General features: G+C 38.4%; 2 protein-coding genes across 3 annotated transcripts in view; one reads left to right on the top strand and one right to left on the bottom strand.

The window, feature by feature from the left end:
- LOC137876284 (glucocorticoid receptor-like) overlaps positions 1 to 5265 on the top strand; it is a 59528-nt gene extending 54263 nt beyond the window's left edge. Inside the window, exons 8-10 of the mRNA XM_068715727.1 lie at positions 492 to 622; positions 2328 to 2485; positions 2971 to 5265. Coding sequence (XP_068571828.1) covers positions 492 to 622; positions 2328 to 2485; positions 2971 to 3123 — 442 coding nt within the window. The 3' untranslated portion in view covers positions 3124 to 5265. The remainder of the gene's footprint in view (positions 1 to 491; positions 623 to 2327; positions 2486 to 2970) is intronic.
- A 5580-nt stretch (positions 5266 to 10845) lies between these two features.
- Positions 10846 to 23632, bottom strand: part of LOC137876283 (rho GTPase-activating protein 26-like) — a 76820-nt gene continuing 64033 nt past the window's right edge. The window contains exons 21-24 of one of the 2 annotated variants that reach the window (XM_068715726.1): positions 16131 to 16166; positions 15905 to 16015; positions 15392 to 15483; positions 10846 to 11230 (exon numbers count right to left, since the gene is read on the bottom strand). In XM_068715726.1, coding sequence (XP_068571827.1) covers positions 11142 to 11230; positions 15392 to 15483; positions 15905 to 16015; positions 16131 to 16166 — 328 coding nt within the window. In that variant the 3' untranslated portion in view covers positions 10846 to 11141. Of the gene's footprint in view, positions 11231 to 14836; positions 15484 to 15904; positions 16016 to 16130; positions 16167 to 23632 lie in introns of those variants that run through there. The other variant, XM_068715725.1, reaches the window with a different exon arrangement.

Raw genomic sequence — 23632 nt, 5'->3', positions numbered from 1 at the left:
GGAAATTCTTTTGTGAGGATACATTTTCATTATAGTAATGTAGTCTGAGGAATGCTTTCATAGAGTCTCTCTCAAAGGACACATCAAACCAGAGAGGGGTAAAACCAGACAAGAAAGGTGAAGAAGTCATTACCGGTAACACTGCAGTTGGTCACAATGAATAGAGAGCTCTGAACCAAAGGCTATGTATGAGGTGAATGTGCTGTATTGATTTTAAAAGGTAGAAAGTAATGTGTGCTGTGTGTAAATGGAAGTGAGGCGTAAAAATCCATCGGGACGGATATCACAGTCTGTTTTTCTCCTTCACGGTTGAAGTGCTTCCCTGCTGGGGTAGTTTATTTATAATTTAATAACAGGATGAGTGAAGGAGCTGTAAGTCTAATCTATATGTCTTTGTTTTCTTTCTGTTTATTCCCATTCTGACTACACCCGCTCTACACTTCTCCCTCACCTCTAATTTCTCCCTTTCTTTCTGCCTCCCTCCTTTTCAGAGAGCGTATGAAGCTGCCCTTCATGACCGACCAGTGTGAGCAGATGCTTACAATCTGTAATGAGTTCGTTAGACTGCAGGTGTCCTATGACGAGTACCTGTGCATGAAGGTCCTGTTACTGCTCAGCACAGGTAATCAAAAAGACGCTTCTGTTTTCAAACTTCACAAACTTGCAATTTTTCTGGGATTAATCTCAAACACTTTTTTTTCCATTATATTTTTTTTGTAACAACCTTATCGCTCCACCCAGTTTTCAGCTTTCCTGAAAACCGTTTTTCTGTGAAAGTACAGTCTGTTCATCTTCTGTAGTTACTGTTTCAGTTGAAAAGATCTTCAAGTGTCCAACAGGTACTTCATCTCTGTAGACATTTTTTATCCCCATTAGCAGTGAGCTGCCTTGTCTTGTAACCGCATTTTTTGAAAAGTATAAAATGCACCGTCCAAGAGACTAAGAGTTAAATTAGTTCATCTTTCTGCCTCTTATGTCAGTGGATGAAATACAACTTGCTGTTTGGCTTGCTATGTAAAAGTGGTAAAATGTTCAGCAGCCCTCCCTTCTCTTACTTTCTGAAGAGGTAAAATAATAGTTATAAAATCAGTGGGCTACCAGCTTTGTAATTACCACCCTTAAAATCTTCAGAAAAGCTGTACACAGCATGATGAACGTATTACTAGGAGAGTGTTCTTCCTTCTGCCTCACTCTGTGAATGGCAGGGAAGGGATGCACTTTAGAGGCGACGTGCTCGTTATTCAGAGGAAATGACATTTCCATGCAGAGCTTGCATTTTCGTACCTGAGAGCTATTTCCATTTGTTCCCCTAAGGAACAGAAATACTAACATGTCAGGACAACTGGTTTGAGCTGTTTTAATCATTTCTCATACAAGTAAAAATTTAAGTTCCCTCTGTGGCAATTTTATATACTGTTAAAGTGCTTGTTAGGTTCAGAAGGTAGACTTCACTTTCTGCACAGAATTTAAATAATTAAAAAATAAAACTACACAAATGGGTCATAGTAGCATAGTAACACCCTAAGCCACATTTAGTTATTATTTTATACTGAATAGTCCAGAGTAGAGAGCTGGAAAGCAATCTGTTTTAACTCTTGCTCTCTTGGCCAAACATGAACATGCATAATGAAGAGGCCAGATAGCACTTGCACTACGGTATCTCCCATTTATCTGATTATGTAAATTGGACAGTATTTCAACCCGATCTTGCCCTTTGTGGCATTGCCAGGCTGTGCCTGGGATATACCAGGCACCAGACTGACAAGGAGTCTGCGATGTGTTGACATGGTCGTTATGACATCTCCATATTGATATTTTTCAGCTGTTTTAGCAGTCAAATTATGCAGAGTTTGTGATTTTTATGAGGTGTATGTCCAAACATTTACAGCTACTCTTGGATTCCCATCCAGCCCACACCAGTTAGGGAACACACTACACAGTAGCTATTGATGTAACCTTTTAGTTTTGCATATTTTCCACTGCCCACAGCGTTCTGGTTAGGAGGTATGTGCTTACATATGTGTGTTTAACCCGTGTCTCTTGAGGGTCCTTGTTGGGGTCCCACACAGTATGTTTTAATGAATTATTAATGTAGTGTTTGTTTGTTGCAGGATACAACAAAATAACGAACAGACTAAGACATATAGGAATATTACTGATGGATTTTCAGTTTGAGACGGATGTTGATTTTTCACCTGTGCAGATGGCAGAGCAGATATACTGTCTATAATGGGTACGGGGTGTCAAAGTAACAATCCTGCCATTGTCAGCTAACTTTTATATTGGTGTGTCTCTTGGTGTGTTTGTGTGTGCGTGTGCGTACACAGTACCAAAAGATGGACTGAAAAGCCAGGCGGTGTTTGACGAGATCAGGATGACGTACATCAAGGAACTGGGAAAAGCCATTGTCAAGAGAGAGGAGAACGCTAGTCAGAACTGGCAGCGTTTCTACCAGCTAACTAAGCTACTGGACTCCATGCAGGAGGTTAGAGAAACACAGGCACTCACACTGATATATACCGCATGCTAAGTGTTTTTTCTCTTCTTGTTTCTATATAGGATTTGATAAATGTTATAGATCTGAAAGCAAATGTCTATATAATGTGTATAAAGGCTTCCTTTTACATCTTCTTTTTCATACCAGCCTTGGTTTTGCTTTCATATCTTGCGGTTCAAGTGCAGCAAAAACTTGGAGTTCCCTGCACCATGCTAATTAGTGTAAAACCCTGAAGGGTACACTCATACTGTAGATCCCACTAAGTGCGTCACTGTATGGTCCAGTTGAAAGTGTTACTAGCATTCTCTGCCAATCGTCTGTACAGCCTTATATAGCAGAAGTTGAGACCTACTGTATATAGACCTCAGGTTAAATTAAGGTGAATCCAGCAAATTACAAAAAACTGTTGTTTTTAATATCTAATATTCTCTTACTAATCTGTCTGTCTCTGCTTCCCTGGATGTCTCCTTCAGATGGTCGAGGGTCTTCTCCAGATCTGTTTCTACACGTTTGTGAATAAAACCCTCAGTGTGGAATTCCCAGAGATGCTGGCAGAGATCATCACCAACCAGTTACCAAAATTCAAAGATGGGAGCGTCAAGCCCCTGCTGTTTCATCAGAAATGACTGCCTTAAACTGTGAAGCAATGCCTTAAATCCTGCCCTGCCCATGTACCTTTCCGGGGCCCCAAGCTTTTGCCCCAAGCCCTAAGCCTTTGCCTGTTCGCCTCCCCATCACTAGGATGCAATTGCTTCGTTTTCCCGGGCCCCCTTTAGGAATCTGCCACACACCCCTCAAGGCCTCAGCCATTCAGCCTAATCTCGGAGCACAATACCTCTTCATGCCTCCCAATCTGGCACCAGGTTGGGCCAAACTAGGGTAGGACATCCAACCACCGACCTGTTGCCCTTTTTCTTGGCTATCCAAGAAGAAGTTGTCCTCCAGGGAAAATATGTTGGCTCTGAATGTCTTGTGGCCAGGATGCATTTTTGCAGGATCTATTTTTTAAATTTATTTTTCCAAACCCCTCACCTTTTCCTCCGTCCAGGGTCTGTCCTCAGGTTTCTGATGCTGTTTCTTTTGTTTGCCGCCTGCCTCCAGTGTTTTATTGCTGTTTTACTGACAAGCTTACACCTAGAAACACCTTTTCCGCCCTCATCATGACACCTAATATACTGTCCAACTCGCCGGATTAGTAGCTTATTGACGCTCCCGCCAAGCTCAAGCCTACTGTTCCTCTGCTTACCTGCCCAGCTTGTCTCTGTTTGCCCTTCCCATCTCTACTGCGCAGAGAATGTAGTGAGTGTTCGCTTTATTGTGGTTTCCAGAGGACGGTTGGCAATGAAGGGGATAAACGAAAACAGAAAAATTTAAAACATGACATCTTCTTCTTCTGGATCTAAGGACAATGAGGACTGTTTTCAGCTGTGAATCAGTTATCATTTCTGAAATGATGTGAATCAGATTTATATACATGACCAATGGAAGAAAAACAACAGCTAGGGGAATATTCATTTATTTTATGCAGACACGCTTTTCTGACCACACATGCAAAAGTCACGCTTACACACAAACATTCAAGTATTCACAGACACATTCACTCAATGAAATGTTTACACAGGGATTCTGACAAGGGAAGAACAGTGCCTTTTAGCTTTTAAAGCTCTTCATAGCCATCCTCTCTAAACCCTCTTTTTTTGAATATGAATCTAACCTTGACAAACACATTTTTCCTGTTTTTGTTTTTCCATGCTGGCAGTTTCTGTTTTTAATCTGGGCTGCTCTCTCTGTTCCGTTTCCCAGACATGTATGTAAGGAAGGCAGCCTATGGTACAGCTTAAACATGCATACAGTAGTATGAAATATTAAGATCTTCATTTTTTTAGATCATAAAAAGTCTGAGAATCACAAAAAAAACAGGGAGAGTATACAAATGTTTAAGTTCCAAAACACATTTCATGTGTCTCTTTTTCCAATCAGTCTCGCATTGTTACACAAAGTTACAGTACCCATATTATATCAACAAATATAATGTTGAATACACATCCAAATACTTTAGCAAGGTTGTGGCAAGCTGCAACCACCATGGTGCTAAATGGACACCACTGGAATTAAACAAGGCAAATCTGATGTGTTGTAATATTTAGAGGCAGACTGACTTAAACATTACGATTTAGATGGTGGAATAATAGAGTTAATTTGAATCCAATTTGTTTCAAAATCTTTGCAATTTATTCAGATGCAATCACACAGATGGGGAAAAATAACTAAACTTGCCTTTTGAAAAAAAACTTTCAAGGTTTCTGTGTGATATTAAACAACCATAATGATTCAAGCAAACCTGGCTTGAAGTCAAAACCGTCCTTTCATTGCCAGCTGCAATCATACTGAGTTAATGGTTTCATAGAACTTTACTTTAAAATGTGGTTTTATGAATTTACCTTGCCGTACTGCCCGTTCCCACCCTAGACATTACAGTAAAGTCAAATAGAATTACAAATGATTTCATGGTGTATGTTGTAATCTTACTGGTAGGATTTTCAAATAAGGTAATTTGACAATTCTCAACCCTCTAAACAGTGTATTAACTGACTAACTTCTTTTTTTCCCCAGACATAATTAACTTCAGCAAAAAAAAATATATATATATATATTTTTTGTGACAAAAGCATTGTTTCACTCAAAATACCATTTTAAATTAAATATACCTTTTATCTCAAATTGTTTGCACAAACAGGAAGCTCAAAAGGTGATTATATTATATATATATTTATATATATATATATATTTATATATATTTATATATATATATATATTTATATATATTTATATATATATATTTATATATATTTATATATATATTTATATATATTTATATATATATATTTATATATATTTGTTTTGTATATGATATATAAACCCATAATGTATGGAACCTCTGTTCTTTGCACAAGATGTCACCTCTAAAGTTGAAATATTTTTGAAAGAAGATGTAGTTTGGTCCAAATAATTTGTGAATCAAAGCTCACATCACTTTGATGTGTTCCACTAGTGCCAAATGTTAAATCAAGTTTTTGTATGTCTTTTCCTGGAGATGTGAAAGAGTGATTATTCAGTTCTTACGTGGTTTTTGTAATTTTGCTTGAGGGTGCTCATTTATGAGGACGATATTAGTTCAGTGTCACACCTACACCAGCTTAAAAGTACAGATTGTTAAGTGTATAAGAGGCTTTTGTTTTTGAGATGCACAAAATATTGTATTTTTGAAATTGCAAAGTAAGCAGTAATATCTACTGCTGTCAAACAGGTGGTGGTCAGCATTTGGTACATATCTAATGTAAAACATGTTTGTACCAGCTTATGTAATGACCAAAGCAAAATACATTGACAGCGCAGTTGTACATTAGCTTCAGCTCTGGAAGCGCAAACATAATGCTCCTCCCCACCGCTCCCCTCGTAGTTCTATTTTCCTTAGTGTAACTGCTTGAAAATATTGACCATACTGATTTTCAGCTGTTTACTCTGAATGGTACTCCTCCACGGTGCATACCTCTGAATGGCAGTTGAGAGACCAGGTGGTAACTTGAACATAGAGACTGGTCATTTGCGTGTTACTTACAGCTAACAGCACAGCAGTCTCTGGACGCATACTCGCCACTAGTCAATAAGATTAATAATGTTTTATCCACCATTCTGTCAAAGGATGGTTACTCACAGTAGTGTTGTTTGCTGTACAGTGCAGGCTTTAAGCTTCACAGGCTAACTCGGTCTCGTGGCCTTGCGCAGTAAAGAGCATAGGCTTGATGCCCCTCATGTCAATGTTGATTATTTTGGGAAAGATTTGACCGTCTCATTTGTTTGGGTGACTTTTGCATACAGTATTATAGTTGTTTCCAGGTGGTGGTGCCTCAGAAAATCAGCTTTAACGTTTAGATGTAACCATATCCATGCTCATTCTAAAGGGCCATAGGTGTATATAGCAGCGCCGACATATCCAGTGCAATGTAAACAGTGTCTATTATTACAAAATATTTTTACATGGACGTAACCTCTACGCTTTTTTCTCTTTTACCTTTCAATGTCATGCAAAGGCCTTTCGAAAGGGAGACAGAGAGCCATAGAAATACACTTCAAATCAGGAAATAGATGACCCCTTAACGAATATCAATGCTTTTGGAGATTGATCTATTGTAAAAAAAAAAGAAATATAAAAAATGAAAAAAAAACTTTTTTTTTCTGCAATTTTGAATAAATCAGCTTGATCCACTTTGATATTAATAATTTTACCCAATCCTTTTTGTACATTGAGAGTTAAGAAAGTAAATATTTTTTTCCTGTTGGTTTGTGTTTGATAAAGGTAGACGTGTTGAATACATTAGGAAGTGTTAAACATGTTTGTCTTGTGAAGTAAATGTAAATTCTACGAGTCAATGGGAATGTCAATATGAATCCTCACTGTGTGTTAAAGTTATAAGGAAACGAAGGAGAGGGAGGGATGGAAGGTCAGACAGACTGGAAGTTTTTGAGTTATATAAGAGTGACCAAAGCAGAGAAGAAAAAAAAATTTAACAAACAAAAAGAAGTATTCAAGCAGTTACATTTTAAGTAGCAATTATTATCCAACTTCTTCTTTTTTTGAAAGGTAACTTTTGTAAATGTCCAGGCTTTGGCTCCCATGTATATTGCAGTGAGGATTTACTGGTCACTTTAAAATAGAAAACGTAACAAAAAAAAAGTTGAACCTCCACGTGAAAGTAAATCTACCAGAGCGTGATGGAATTGCACTACCCTCATACTGGTTGATAAAGTCTATTTTGTATAAAATACATGCAAATATTATCTTTAAAGATTAAGGGCAGATCATGTTTCACTGGTACATATGGCTATGGCTTTCATTGGTCTGTTATGTTCGTATTTCAGTTATGTAATTGTAATCCAATGTAAAAACAAACAAACGATATAAAATGTTTGTTAAAAAAACAATAGTTTGTTTTACTTCTGTATTACACCTCTTCTGTAGTCAGTGTCGATATTTTCACCTATTTGATTAAATGTTGAATTAAGTTATCTGTGTGGTTCTTTGACATTGGATTTGACTTCGTGTTGAAAGTGGAGATTCGGAAGAACTGATTTCTCTTTAGTTCAAACATCTTACACAATAAAGTTTCCTATTTTTCAATGCTCACCTCCAGATGGTTTTATTTTTTCTCTAGATTTAAGTTCACAGTACAGTTAAAGGTCACAGTATAGTATATCGGGGGCGGCCGTGGCTCAATGGGTAGAGAGGGTTGTCAACCGCAAGGTCGGCGGTTCAATCCTTGGCTGCTACATGTCCTGTGCCGAAGTGTCCCTGAGCAAGACACTGAACCCCTAACTACTCCCCCCGGGCGCTTCTCAGCAGCCCACTGCTCCCACTAAGCTGGTGATGGCTTAAATGTAGAAGCTAAATTTTGTATATGGATATGACAACTGTAATAAATTTCTTTCTATATCGAAATGTCATAAAAAAGTTATAGTATGTCCAAAAAAGGTCATGAAAAGTCATCAAAATACCTCTTAGTATATAGTATCTCAAAAGTCATAGAATAGTATGTTGAAAAAAGTATTTAAAAAAAAATAATTAAATGTTGTGGTATAGCGTCATAGTGTAGCATGTCGAAAAAAGTCATTAAAAAAAGTCCATCCATTCATCCAATTTCCTCCGCTTATCCGGGGTCGAGTCGCGGTGGCAGCAGGCCAAGCAGGCTGACCCAGACTTCCCTCTCCCCGCAACATTTTGCAGCTCATACTGGGGGATCCCGAGACGTTCCCAGGCCAGCTGGGAGATATAATCCCTCCAGTGTGTTCTGGGTCTTCCCCAGGGTCTCCTACCAGTGGGGCATGCCCGGAACACCTCCAGTGGGAAGCGATAAGTCATAAAAAAAGTCATAATATAGTATGTTGATAATAAGTCATAGAATGACATGTCGATAATAAGTCATAGTATAGTATGTCGATAATAAGTCATAGTATAACATGTTGAAATAAGTCATAGTATAGTAAGTCGATAAAAGTCATAAAAAATAGTATATGTAGTATGTCGAAAAAAGTCATAAAAAAGTGAGTCGAAAAAGTCAATAAAAAAGTCATGATAGTATGTCGAAAAGTCATGAAAAGTCATAATATAGCATGTCGAAATAAGTCACAGTATGTTTTGTCGAAATATGTCACAAAAAGTCGTAGCATAGTATGCAATTAAAAAGTCATAGTATGTCATAAAAGTCATAGTATAGTATGTCATAAAAGCCATTGTCTATGTCTCAAAATATCACAAAAGTCCTAGTGTAGTATTTGATTAAAAATCCATAGTAAAGTATGTCTTACAAAATGCCATTAAAAAAGTCAGATTTTAGTGTGCCATAAAAATGTCACAAAAAAGTGATTGTATAGTATGTCATAAAAAACATACTAAAGTCATAGTGACATATTTTTGTCCATACAGGACTGTGAGGGGCAAGGAAGCTTAGGGATTTTTATTGCAGGTTGTGCAAGATAACATATTATTATGCTAATATGGCTGAGGTCACCATAATCAAGACCTTTTGTCAGTGGCGTGAATTTGTGTGCGGAACCACATGCAAGTTGAACTGCATGGTACAAATTGACTTTGTAGACACTGTAATATGTGTGAATACCACCAACATATGGAAATTCAGGCACTTCATTTGAAAGAAACCATCAAAAACCCAGCTGCAGCTGTTGAACATTAATCTTTATTCTGCACAATCTTGTCAATTCACCAAAACATCTGAAATAATATTTAAGGCTGTAGATAGACTTAAATGGTACAAAAATCTGGGCAACAAAGATGAAATTATGAAATTAAGTTAGTATGCTAAAAATACAAAATATAAAATTTCATAATTAAAAAAACATTATACCTTATCAAATGCTGTGTATATATTTACAATGACAATAAACACCTCAAAATGAATACAGTTCAAGATTGAGTCTTTAAGAAACTCTCATAAATAAGAAGTTCAGATATAAACAAAGTAGTCTCAATTCACATTTTTTTACCCTCCCATTTTATGTTCCTGTTGAAATGCTAAAACAGTCTTTCAATACTCTGTCCTCAGAAAAAAATAACAATCAAAAGCTTTGATGCAGATGTTCACCAAGTGGTTAAAGGAAAGAGTTCAGCTTTGATTAATGAAATGAGGACTTGCATTGGAGCCCCAAAGCAGACCAGCGTGCATAATATACATATAAGCAATTCAGTTTTCTCTTTTCTTTAAATGTCTGAGCTTCTCTGAAAACCACATCTGCATTTCCTTTACTTATACATGAGCTTTTTGAATGTCAATGTCAGATAATTACATTGTTAGCATTGTCTTGCGGTTCTACATAAAAATAAAAACAAAGTGGAAAAGACCCTTGTGTCTTGACGTACACGGCAAATTCTTTTGTATTTTTACTTTGTTTGCTCACTCCATGCTGTTGAAGATTAAATCATTTACAGCGAAGCTACTGACTGAATATGCATGATGGTGAAAATATGATAAATCATATGTATTTCTGAAACGAAGTTTAAAAAAAAAAAACAACATCAATGGTTTGGTTGACAGGTGCTCTGTGATGGTGCAAACATGACTCCACACCATAAAAGATACTGGATCCAATTATTTTAAACAATTCAAAAATATCTAAGCTAGGGAAGCAGTGCGAGGCCTCACAGCTGGCCTTGTTCTAACCAGCATGAATCACTTATTACTCCTACGCTGCATTGTAAAGCACTGATCTGCTTGCGGAGCTTGTTTGAAATCTTTCACATTTTTCGTGACGGATCTGAAGGAGAGGCACAATGGATAAAGATAAACCCAACGCTGACCTTGTGGCGAACTGTTTTCGAGGTAACCTCATCCTGAGATGATCTGCCCCGGGGCTCCTGCTGCTGAACTAGAGCTCTAAAACATTAGCCAGGTTGAGTCTTGTCCTGGGGAATTACCGGACCGCCACAGCAAGTGCTCACGAACAAATATACAGCCGTGCAACCAAAACCCAATCATTTAAATCGGCTTTAAAAGCTCCGGTCCCTCAATGGGAAGAGCAATCACTCAAACGGCGCACAGCGAGGACGTCAACTAGCAAGTCCAAAGTTAAAGGCCACTTGCTTTTCAACCTATTCTCTGTAATCATCTCATCAAGAAGCGTTTCAATATCTGGCTGATAAAAAGAGGAGACTCTGAAGCAATGGCAGTGCAGTTTGAAGTAATAAATCAAGGGCTGAAAAGCCTTACATCTCAGAAATATCAACTCATTTGTACATGTGCTCCCCCCCCCCCCCCACCCCCACCCCACATCCTTTTCCCCAGGACTTGGGAAGTCTTCCACACTAACCTATTAACAGCCGGAACCATAGTGGGACTCATCTTTACTTCTTTTTTTTTTCCAGTGCAATTCATGGGTCTCTCCTTCGGTCCTGCGTCATATCTGTTCCACATGGTTCTGCTTTGTCCAGTTTAATTTTCCAGTCTAGTCATCGACAACGGTCCAGTCCTTAACGATATACGATCTAATAGTTGGTTCAGTCTTGTGCAGTCAAATCTATAGTCCAGTTTGGTCAACTCCAGCCCAGTATCATCCAGTCTTTTTTGGCCCTGAACTATAAAAACTCCACATAGTTTTCTGGTATCAATCCTGTTCGGCCGTCCAGAGTTCCCTCCAGCCAACCGGGCTCCCTGGAGGAGTGAACTGGAGAGAGAGATAGAAACATTGATTTTGTTTAAACATCTCAAGAAAAATATCCATAAATATGTGGGACAAACATGTGTTAAAGCACATGCGCAGATAGTGTGAGAGAGGAAGATTGGAGGAATGGAGCTCGATAACTGAAAACAGGGAAGTCAACATTTCAACATGTTCCTCATTATCTGAATGTTTCATATCTAATGATTTTCAGCGGACAGCTCTGGCAGCAAGACCACACATAAATAGCTGCTGATAAGTGACCATGAAATATGTGCCTGAATGAGAGACGTCAACGCCAGACATGGGTGTTTCCTACATTATCAACCATTTCATCAACATGCAGACGAGGGTGATAGCTAGCTACTGTAAATACTGAAATATCATTTTGGTAAAAAACGAGAATGGTTATGTATTATTGAAAGCTGTGATTTGCTATTGAGGACTCTACTGAATTCTTTAAATCATATTAAAATTGTTAGGTAACTGCAAATCACTTATCCTCAAAACTCTTTTATAATGAACTTATGTTGCTTCATTGTTCGGCTTTGACTGTTTATCAGAAAAGTGCATGATATACTGTATACCACTGTGTGTACCCTACGTAATGCAGTGACAAATAAGCCACAACCTGTCTAATCTAAATGAGCTGCTTGGGTTCAATGCACTTTAGTTTTGATTTTGGAAGAATATAGGTTATGTTATGTGTCTTTGACATTCCTTAAACCCATATAAATTGTTTGTTTTTTTGCCACTTGGGGCCAGAGTAAGAAGCTGTAAACACAGCATTGAAATATTACCTTTTTATTGCCTTAAAAAGTCCATAATTTACTCTTATTTTAGCTCTTTTTTTTGGTCTCCACCACCTTCTAAGCTGCTAAATAAATTCACTGTAGCATACAGTGTGCTTCTGTCGACAGAGTGTGAAGCAGGAAGAGGGGCTGTTAACATACGCTAGGAGCAAGCTGTAAATATAAGCAAGTTGACGCTGAAGTTGAGTTTATACAAAGACATGTGATTGCAAACCGGATTTAGATTTGAGGGTATACATGTCCCGACCATTACTACAGGTATGAACTACAATAACACTGCAATTTTGGGGAAACAACATAATTGAGCTAGTTGTGTTTTGCTGTGGCGTACAGTATATTGAAATGTTCTGGTTCAAGATCCACTAAACAAGAAGACCTCTGGCAAGATATGGCCAAGACACAGGAAGTTAGAAGGAACATTGATGCAGTAATTAAATTGTGTGTTCACCACATTTTGTCCTCGCAGGGAATCTAACTCACAAATGCTGCAGACCATTCTACCACAGAGTTAGATGAAATAAAGACGCACACATGTGAACTTAACATGAGACAGTCCACAAGGTTTTTTTATCTGTTTTTGATTTTCATGGATCCTCTTGATTTTGAAATAACTTCATCTATCAAAGTATGAATCAAAACGGTGGTAATATTCTGTATAACAGCTAAGATAAACAGATCAATGAATTGTATTTTAAAAGTATTCTAATGACAGCTCAAAAGGTCTTATGAGGCTGCGGTATGAGATCTGTGGGGACAGCCGTCCTTGGTTAGACATGAGCAGACCGGGGTGTTGAGATACCGCTGTGAGGATTACATGTCCACAAGGACACACTTTGACCGAAAGGGCTCCGATGACACCGGTCCACACTACAATAAAGTCTAAACGTAGCTAACTCTATTTAGGGTATAGGGGTCCAAGAGACCATGCGTCAACTAGCATGACCAAAAGAGTGCACCCCTACCATTCCTGAGTGGGTGTGTCAGTTTTCATGCAGATTTACCCTACGAGACTTTAAAACGCACCATAACAATTAAGTTCTCCGGTTATTCTGCCTGCTGACGAGTGAAGTACAACCTAAGTGGTTTTATCATTAAATGTGTGAAATCTGGTCTTCATTAGGAGAGATGAGCTCAAAAAATCTGTGAGGAGATAAATGTGATTTATAGTTTTGGGCTTGAGGTTGGAGTGGCTGTAATTAGACTGGAGAGGAGCCTGAGACTGTATGGATATATGTATATATACAGTGCTGTGAAAAAGTATTTGCCCCCTTCCTGGTTTCTTATTGTTTTGCATATTTGTCACACTTAAATGTGTCAGATCATCAAACTAATTTTGATATTAGACAAAGATAACCCGAGTAAATACAAAATGCAGTTTTTAGATGATGATTTAATTTATTAAGGGAGAAAAGCTATCCAAACCTGCTTGGCCCTATGTGAAAAGTAATTGCCCCCTAAACCTAATAACTGGTTTTGTCACCCTTGGCGGCAACAATTGCAATCAAGCGTTTGCGATAACTGACAATGAGTCTTTCATGTCGCTGTGGAAGAATTTTGGCCCACTGTTATTTGCAGAATTGTTTTAATTCAGCCACATTGGATGGTTTTTGAGCATAAACGGCTCGTTGAATCTCACGCCACAGCATCTCAATCAGATTTAAGTCCAGACTTTGACTAGGCCACTCCAAAACATTCTTTTTGCTTTTTTTGAGCCATTCAGAGGTGGACTTTCTGGTGTGTTTCGGATCATTGTCCTGCTGCATAACCAAAGTGTACTTGAGTTTGAGGGCACAAACTGATGGCTCGACATTCTCTTTCAGGAGGTTCTGGTAGAGAGCAGAATTCATGGTTCCATAAATTATGGCAAGTCGTCCAGGTCCTGCAGCTGCAAAGCAGCCCCAGACCATCACGCTACCACCACCATGTGTGACTGTTGGTGTGATGTTGTTTTTATGAAATGCTGTGTCAGTTTTACGTCAGATGTAATGGGACGCACACCTTCCAAAAAGTTCAACTTTTGTCTCGTCAGTCCACAGAATATTTGCCCAAAAGTCTCGGGGATCATCAAGATGTTTTTTGGCAAATGTGAGACAAGCCTTTGTGTTCTTTTTGGTCAGCAGTGGCTTTCGTCTTGGAACTCTCCCATGGGTGCTATTTGTGCCCAGTCTCTTTCTTATTGTTGAATCATGAACACTGACCTTAACTGAGGCGAGTGAGGTCTGCAGTTCTTTAGATGTTGTTCTGGGGTCTTTCCAGACTGATTCATGTCAGTTACTTTGTTTCTCATCTGTTCTTGAATTTCTTTACATCGCGGCATGATGTGTTGCTTTTTGAGATCTTTTAGCCGACTTCACTTTGTCAGACAGGCTCTATTTAAGTGATTTCTTGATTCAACAGGTCTGGCAGTAATCAGGCCTGGGTGTGGATAATGAAATTGAACTCAGCTTTCCAAAAAATTACAGGTCATTCATGATTTATCAAGGGGGGGCAATTACTTTTTCATATAGGGCCAAGTCGATTTGGATAGCTTTTCTCCCTTAATAAATGAAATCATCATTTAAAAACTGCATTTTGTATTTACTCGGGTTATCTTTGTCTAATATTAAAACAATTTTGATGATCTGAAACATTTAAGTGCGACAAATATGCAAAACAATAAGAAACCAGGAAGGGGGCAAATACTTTTTCACAGCACTGTATATATATATATATATATATATATATATATATATATATATATATATATGCAGATGGGAAAAAAAGAAAAGAAGACATAATATATATATATATATATATGCATTCAAAATCAATGCATTGCACATAAGTGCATCCGTTATACTCTAGTGTGCTTGCCAGCCTCTCATATTCTCTGAAGCAGTGTGCATTAAGAGCAAGTGCACATCCAAGCTTATTTTAAAGCCAGGTGTTGGATAAAAATACACTATATCATCACACCGCTTCCAATAATTAACTGCAAGGTGTCAACTAAAAAGCTTCTTCGTGCAACTGGAGTGCATCTTCCTCTTTCCTCCAACACAAATACCACACTTTACTAAAAGCAAAAAATCTGTAATTCCTTTTTATTTTTTTTTATTTTAAAGGAACCTTTTAATTTAATTGTAAAAATGGTAGCCAAAGGAAATGAAGTTCCAGTTTACATTTTCGGGGCAAAATCCCTACTACTACTTGGATAAATTTAAACACATTTTCAACCCCCAAAAAACACCACGGCTAAACAAGGTCCAACGAACTCCCAATCTGACTTTTCCTTTTGACGCTATATTCTTTTTTTTTTTTCCCAAACACCAACCCACATCTTTTTTCTTTCTGCTGTCAAGTCCAGAGCCTGACTCACCGTTGTCAAAGATGGTCCCAGCGATGAAGGACAGCTCAGAGTTATGCTCTGCCTTGCAGGCATACAGTGCTCGAGCCTTCCTGCCCGCAATACTGGAGACAATCAAAGAGAGAGAGTGAGACAGCAGGATCTGGGCTGATTTAGGAAAGAAAAAACGTTCAGTTTGAAACAATGCTTAATTTAGACACCTCAAATCACTCAAAGGCCATTACTTCATGCAAACTGTTTTATATGTACTAAGTAGCTGTATTCACAAATGATAAAAGATGGCTGTATTCAAAACAGCATACTCAGATGTCATACTGATTTGGAAAGAATCTTCACTATGCATGGGACCAGTCTACCTGGCCTACCGTATCCTTACAAAAGCCCCCCAACAAGACAGTCTATGGCCACAGCATCAGTCGTGAAATACAGCAAAGCAGTTTCCCGGTACAAAGACAGTCTTTTATTGCTTCACTGTGATTAGTGACAGTCTGTGATTAAATCATTACACAAACAATGCGGACCAACCTGACAGGGGAAGAGTCACTGGAGGCGGAGGACGTCGGCTGCGGACTTGATGGCGCCGAGAACATCGGCCAGGAGGGAGAGCGTGGTGAGGTGGGGCTGGGAGACTTTGCGCTGGAGGACACATACATGCAATCCATGTCATTTTTATAGCATTGGCAGTATAACATATAACAAAACCTGTATTATTATCAGCTGCGACCCGTTTGACATTCTGTATTTTTCTTACCTGGTTGGTATGCTGCCACGACTCTTTGGGTTCAGCCTGGAAACACAAGATGAAATAAAAACCCAGATGAAGTTTCCATCCAAATTAATCAGCCATGAGTTTAAGTACTAAATGGTTCTCGGCATGTAAAAGCAAAAGAAAGCTATTTTAACTAACCTGATATACATTTGGACATTAGGTTTCAAGAGAGATTATGTTACTTAGGGTGTTTCCCTTCTCACTGAGGTCTACTTGCATTTCCAGCACACAAGGAAAACCTCCCAGCTTACTTGGCAAAAAAAAGTTTAAATAAAAGTGAAATAATTTAGCTGCAAGGAGAAACTGACCCCTTAATAGCACTCAATTGATGTGAGCCTCTTAATGGGCTCCAGCCTTGACTAAAATAACAACCTTAAACGAATGAAGGCTAATAGTCATGATGAAGAAAAACATTACATTCTGGTGAGCTTTCAGAATCAAAACAAATGAAGGGTTTGGCTGACTTCACTGTGGATACATATGGTCCCAACATGATTCGGGTACCTGGTCAATATATCAACTATTTGCTGCAATGTACAATCTGTAGACACTGGGGACACAGATGTAACATCAAAGTTGACAGGACTAACAAGGTTCCAGACAAAATTAATATTTAGATTGGATTCATCTTTCTACAGTCATTACACATAGTTGTAGGACTCTTTCCCAGCTTAGGGAATAGTGTGTATCTGCAGGAACCTAATCTAATTTCCAAATTGATAGATGACATGATGTTGTGAAATATAATTCCTCCATCTATCTCACCAAGCTGTGTGCCTTCATCAATCCATATGTCATTCCATCCATCTAATCTCATGCTACAAGATGCCATCACACACACAGACACACAGACAGACACACACACACACACACACACACACACACACACACACACACACACACACCATGTGGATCATTCAAGGCTCAGTTTCTCTCTCAGAAATTACACGCAGGCAGCTATCCATCACAGGCTGCCCTTAAGGATGAATGATGGTCTAGAGTGAGAGAAGGTGAACGACACAGAAAGAGAGGCTTCTTGAAGATTGGAGTGAGAAAACAGAGAGGCGTAATAAAAAGAAGAAATCAGAGAAAATTAATTCATAGATCAAATTCCGTAAACTGGGTCTCCCTTGTTTGAGTGTTGTTGTTTTTTTTAGATATTACGCCATTGCAGAAAAAACTGACATAAACAAGGCCACCAGAGTCATGAGGAAACTGAACACCCAACACTCAACCAGGCTGTTGTGCATCATGACTGAACATGTGTTTCAGACTCAAAGCAGTGATTTTCTGCTGCTTCTGCATTATGTCATTGCTATGTCCCATAGGAGGTGAAATAAGACTGAAAAAGCCTAAAAAGGCTGGATTATATAAGCAAAATATCGCTTAATGTTCAGTATACAGTACATCTGTAGATGCAGCCACTTGCCTGATTATCATAACTTCTAATGGGAGACGGTTAAAATGTTCTAATAATTCTTGTCTGCAGGCCTCCCTGTCTTTGCTGTTCACGTACTAAACTGCAAAGACAATTGGCCTCCTTTGTAACTACTTCTTGAGCCTTTTTTTACTGATTCGTTCACCAACAGGATCTTAGATGTGAAATCAATAGGGTTCCTACCTAATCAGTCTATTGAGTTTAAAATGCACTCAGCGCACTTTGAATGTCCCTACAATCACTGAGATCTTGTTTCAAGAATTGAGCTAAATGGTGCTATTCAAGCTAATAGTGCTGACGGTCAACCGTATTCACACCGGGGATTAAGCAAGACAAGATGTGGACCAGAGACACTCTCCAAGAGCAGAGCGCAGCCACGTAACCACACCCCACTGCTAAGGTAAAAGCGCACATTATTCCGCTCGAATGCACAATTTGCTGTCAGGAAATTACTTTGTCAAAGTTTGGCTGAACCAAAAGCCAAAACAACAAGCTATCACTATCAGTGACTCCTTTCACATTATACAGTACATAGCCATTCATCCATTGTTAATATAAAAAAAAAAGAAAGAAAAAAAAAAAAGATTGGGGCAGCTTTAAGGTATATAATTTGAAAAAACTGAACTACTTTGCAACAAAAGTAGAATATGACTATTATTCTGCCTCTCTTTTTCTGCTCCCTATACATTTTTTGCAGCACATATATGAGTCATTAGTGTGTTTTTTTCCTCTTATCCACCACTGATGCACATAACATCAACTCATTCATAATGGAGCCCTTTTTATAGCATCGACTTTTCCTTTTCTGATGATGTGAAATGTTGTTGCCATAGTGACACTAAAGCCAGATTTGGGATAATCACGGTCAGTCTCTCTTTAGGGATAAACGCATTGTCCACTTCAATGACCACAGTTAATGCTACAACATCAATAACACAAAGAGGAGAAGTGATAACTGCATTATGCTGCAAGGAGTCTGTCTGCTGATGCCAACAATGACCTTCTGTGGATAACATTAACTCTGCAGTGGCATCACATGTCATCAAGTGACAGATATAGACCGAGTGATGGATTTGAGGAGGAACGTTCATTCTTAACCTTGGAAACAGCAAAACTGTTCCACCACACGGTTCAATCAGCGGCTGGTTTGGAGCTTTGAAGGGTTACTTTGCTCTCTGTGGTAGAGCAACGTCGTCTTTCAATCAGAGGATCGGTGGGTCGATCCCCGGCTCTGCTACTCCATGCCGATGTGTCCTTGGGCAAGACACTTAACCCCAATGAATGCTGTGTATGAATGGGTGTGAATAGTTAGTTAGAGTACTAATGGGCAGGTGGTACCTCGCATGGTAGCCCCTGCCATCAGTGTGTGAATGGGTGAATGACATGTAGTGTTAAAGCATCTTTCAGTGGTCAGAACACTAGAGAAGTGCTATACAATTATAGTCCATTCACCATTTGGACGATCGATCGACTGTGATTACATATAATTGTAGGGGGACTCTTTCCAAGCTTAGGGAATAGTGTCTATCTACAGTTGTCTAATCTAATTTTCAAATTGTCAGATGACATGAGGATGTAAAATATAATTCATCCTTCTATCTGGCCAAGCTCCAACCTAAAGAAAAACCCAGTAAAAGGTTGTGTTTCCTATTTATTCATTAAACTGTCAGTTTGAGTGACTGTCTCAAGGATCCACATGCTCTCTGCATTGTCACTCACTGCTTGTCTGTCAATGTGCTTCATATGTCACTCCAACCCGTTCTTCTTCTCTGCCTCCTTCCAGCAGAGCCGTTGAAAGAGATGAGGAGGCATGATTTCCAGCTGACAATCATTATGCTTTGATTGAATATATAAATCAATAGTGTTTTCTTGACCGAGTTTTTTTCCTTCTCAGATAGAACATTTGCCGACATGGTGCACAAAAAAAAAAAAAGGATAATAAATAATAAACAAGTTACAAAGAAAATCAACTTGTTTCAGGTGGATATACTCTCCCCATCAGACTCGCAGTACATTTAACAGTTGGTTTAATCAAACAGATCACTCGTCTCTCCACACTCCTCCCTAACAGGCCATCAATTCACTGTGCTACAACACACCCACACACTTACTAACACGATCAAAGTCACACACTTCCATCTCATTATAAGCAAAATCATGTGAAAGCTGCCAACAACGACAGCATGAATCTAACATTTATAGACAATACATGTAAGGAATAATAAACCTTTTTCGAGACTTGATACTAAAAACAATAATCAAATAAAACATATTTTTTTGTAATAACAGCAATTAGTGTGGTCCTGTTGATCACATCTCTTTTAACATTGACAAACGCCATGTCCTTTTAAGGTGACAAGATTTGGGTTTATAACATTGGAAACATCCCTTAAGTAGGAATGCATCATCTTATCTTATCTTTATTTTCTGCGGTTGTCAAAGAGGCATCATTGAGCCCAGCATTCTAAGTTCTCAAAATGAGAGCAAGGTGCTGTAAATACAGAAGACAGGCAAGAGGTTAGACAAGTTAGGTTGGTTAACAAACTGTGCTGCTTCTTTCCTCAGTGAGTACTCCTATCCATACGAATGATGACAAGAATACAAACTATAAAGTGCTGACAGTGTCTCATCTTTCAGGTGAACACTTTTACCCTAAATTCCCAAAATAATTTACAACAATGGAAGAGAGAACCACACCTTTATTGGGCCTTTTATTCCTACTGCCCTCTGCTTCCCAGCTAATGCAATCTCAAAGTCAAATTCCTTGCATGTGTACACACAGCTGGCCAATGAAGCTGATTCTTAAAACTTCCCCCATGTTTACCTGCTGTCTTGACAATTTCAATGTTACGTCCAATTCCACAGCACTAATTCTATCAGTCCAACAAAAGAGTCATGTCATTCTGAGTTTCACTTCTCTGACAGAAATATCGTTTTCATTCAGCAATTGATTTAAGTCCAGCACCAGCAATTTTTCCTATTATTAATATTAAAAGTGTCCAGCCATCCCATTACTGGCAAGTGTCAAATGTGCAAAATCTTGAGTTTCATCGACGGTAGCTTAACGTCAATTGGGGAAAAAACAGAAAAGTGGAGAAACTGGAATAAACAGCTGATTGAAACTGGTGTTTCTTTTGAAAATAAAAATTCAGAGTGGCAAAGTGGTGACACAAGCTTTTATATGAGAATTTACAGTAGTTGTTTAGGGTTACTCACTTGTTGATTAATGCATCTGTTAGTTGAATAACATGCATCAGTTATTTATGTGAAGTTTTTATCTTTATCATCATCCTAACAGATGAAGTTGTAACTCATAGCCACACTTGTGACTGTGCAACTTGAGATGGTGGTCGGCACTGCAGGATCTCATGACTGATTAATTATTTTTACAGCATCGCAGACGGGAGGGCAAGCAGCTGTAGAAGGTGGAACAGATAATGTAGGAGGAAGTCTATCCAGAACTTGCTCTGATCTTGATGCCTCTGGCAAAATAAAAAATGTCCAGTGTTATCAGGGTTGCCATTTCACAACGTAAGTTAAATCCCACAGGGGGAGGAGGGAAGAGGGACTATTGTAAGGGCTCAGAATAATATTTGAAGGTCTAAGAGCATGAGAGGCTGACATATTATGTCTGTATTGTGCTGAAGGCAAAAAAAAGGAACGGAAATATCAAGAAGCAACAGCAGAGAAGAGCCATATGACCTGGTGACTGGCACTGCATGTGTGTTTGTAAATGGGTGTTGTGCTGTGGAGAGGATATATCTCCTTGAGAGGTTTTCCTAATGCTGCTGTCACATCTCCGAAAATGAGCGCAGCAAATTCTCATACCGCCGTTATTTGGATAAACTGACCACATATTGGGAATCTTAACTGTTATTTTACACATTTTAAACTGAATAAAGTGGCTTATTAGCTTTTGATAACAATACCGCACAGTAAAAGTTGTGTTTTTAAAGTGAGAGGGAAAAGAGAGGCATTATCAGCACCATGTACTTACATTTTCGTAGCTTCTGTTCTGTTGTTATGATGACTTGGATATGTGATGCAACAATGTTAGGGCAAGTGTATTGTTTACACCGCAGGCCAAGCATTCGGCTTGTACTGCACTTTCTCTTAAATGCCAAACAGACAGCAGGAATAAATAATAATCATTCACAGACTCCATTTGGTCCAAGGTGAAGTCCACGGGGTCATGACATATGCTAGTGCAGTGACTGCCAAACTGTGTGTGTGTGTGCGCCAAATAATGTTAATCCTTAAATGCCTTGTTCAACTTTATTTAAGTAGAAATTAGAAGAATACATTTGAAATGGTGTTGTTTTATTAAGATATATTATCCTAAAAGCAACTAAACCTGGAATACAATGCCTGGTACATACATTTAGCAAGTAGGCCAAATTGTTCTCTCGCTTTAAGATATTTTTGTAATAGCACTTGAACTTGTTTAGTTTGTGAAAAAAAGAAATCAGATTTGTGGGTTCATGAGACATGACTTTATCATTATATATAGCCTGTTACATGATAAACAATATTATCATTATTTTAAAACTGATTTTATATATCTATCCTCTTTCTATTCACTTCAACCTAAACTCGAAACATGATTTTGTAATGTAAAAATGTAGTTTAAAAAACAAAAAAAAATAGCATTTTGAGTCATTTTCATTGTGAATAATCTATTTAAGATGCAATATAGCCTCAATATACATTTTAATACAGTATATTCTACATTTGTCAGGATGCATACATTGATATTTTGAGTAAAAATAATGTGCCTGGGGACAAAAAAGTGTGAAAATCATATTACTAGTGTACAGCTTGTTACAGATTCAGGTCAGACCGTAAACTTCTACTCTACTATATTAGATCACTAGCCCCATTTGCCAATTTGTTTTTACAACTTTCTTCCCTCATTACTACAAAGAGTCATGGGGGTGTGAGTTGCACGTGACAGAACCTAAAAGAGATAATTTGAAAGAGGTGTGGCCTCCGGGCATTTCACACCAACAAACAAACTACAGTAAAAGAACAAAACCAATAACCAAGGTGCCAAAACTGAAAATAGCATCCGCCTCAGGGGGATGAGGGGCTTTTGAATGCCCAGTTGTTGTACACTTCTGACCTTTGTACCTCTCTCTTGTCTGTAATGAGGGTGCAGTCGGGCTTCTCTTGGAAGTCCATGGTGCGTGGCTCTGGGAGACTGAGAAAACATGGTCCGGGATCGGAACCGGATCAAGTACTCCACGCAGTTTGTTTGCTGATTGTTACAAAATGGAGGCATATCATGCTGTAAATGGGCTGGAATAAATCACATCTTTGGAATGGTTAAGCGATTGAAGAAGCCTTCTTGTTCAAAGGAGAACTCATGATTCTTAAGTTTGCCTGTAAAACAGGTTTGTTGCAGGGGGTTATTGGGATACTCCAGCAAATCAGTATTATCACTTCTATAGCAGTACATTTGAGGACTTGCAATATAGACAATTAAAAGAGAAAAGTCAAATCCCTTTCAAATGTTACCTATTGAACAACTATAACTTAACAAATGAAGTGTTGATGTGAGTTTCCACTGTATAATTTCATGATAGTTAATGTTTCAGCTCTTCAACTTGTTAAGAGTCTTAATGACAACTGATGTTTAGTTTCTTATGTTCTAAAGTATCAAAAGCCATATGAGGCTCTTGACCTCAGTTTGCCTCGTACTTGTACTTAAAATCCCATCAGAATTGATGTTTAGGCTCTATATCCTTATCAGAATATCTGTAGAATACTCATACTGTGCACTCTGCCAAATATTAAGACTAATTATAGATGGTATGTGGTCATTTTCCATTCATTTCCCCTGCTATACAATAAGGTTTTTGTCAAACTAAATCGTATCTGCTACAGCAGAGTGCTTGGGTGTGTGAGCTTGTATTTAAAGCGCTCGTACACATGAGGCTACCAATAATCTGTGACCAGCAGGTCTACATTGCCTCCTGACATGTGAGTATATATATAGATCAGATAGAGCTTCCCGAAACCCGATATAGAGCTTTCTTCTATGCCC

This window comes from Cebidichthys violaceus, unplaced genomic scaffold, assembly GCF_023349555.1.
Source record: "Cebidichthys violaceus isolate CVI_PGR_0920_01 unplaced genomic scaffold, fCebVio1.0.p SCAF_20, whole genome shotgun sequence".
NCBI classification, from domain to species: Eukaryota; Metazoa; Chordata; class Actinopteri; order Perciformes; family Stichaeidae; genus Cebidichthys; species Cebidichthys violaceus.
This window is presented reverse-complemented; position numbering and strand designations above follow the sequence as displayed.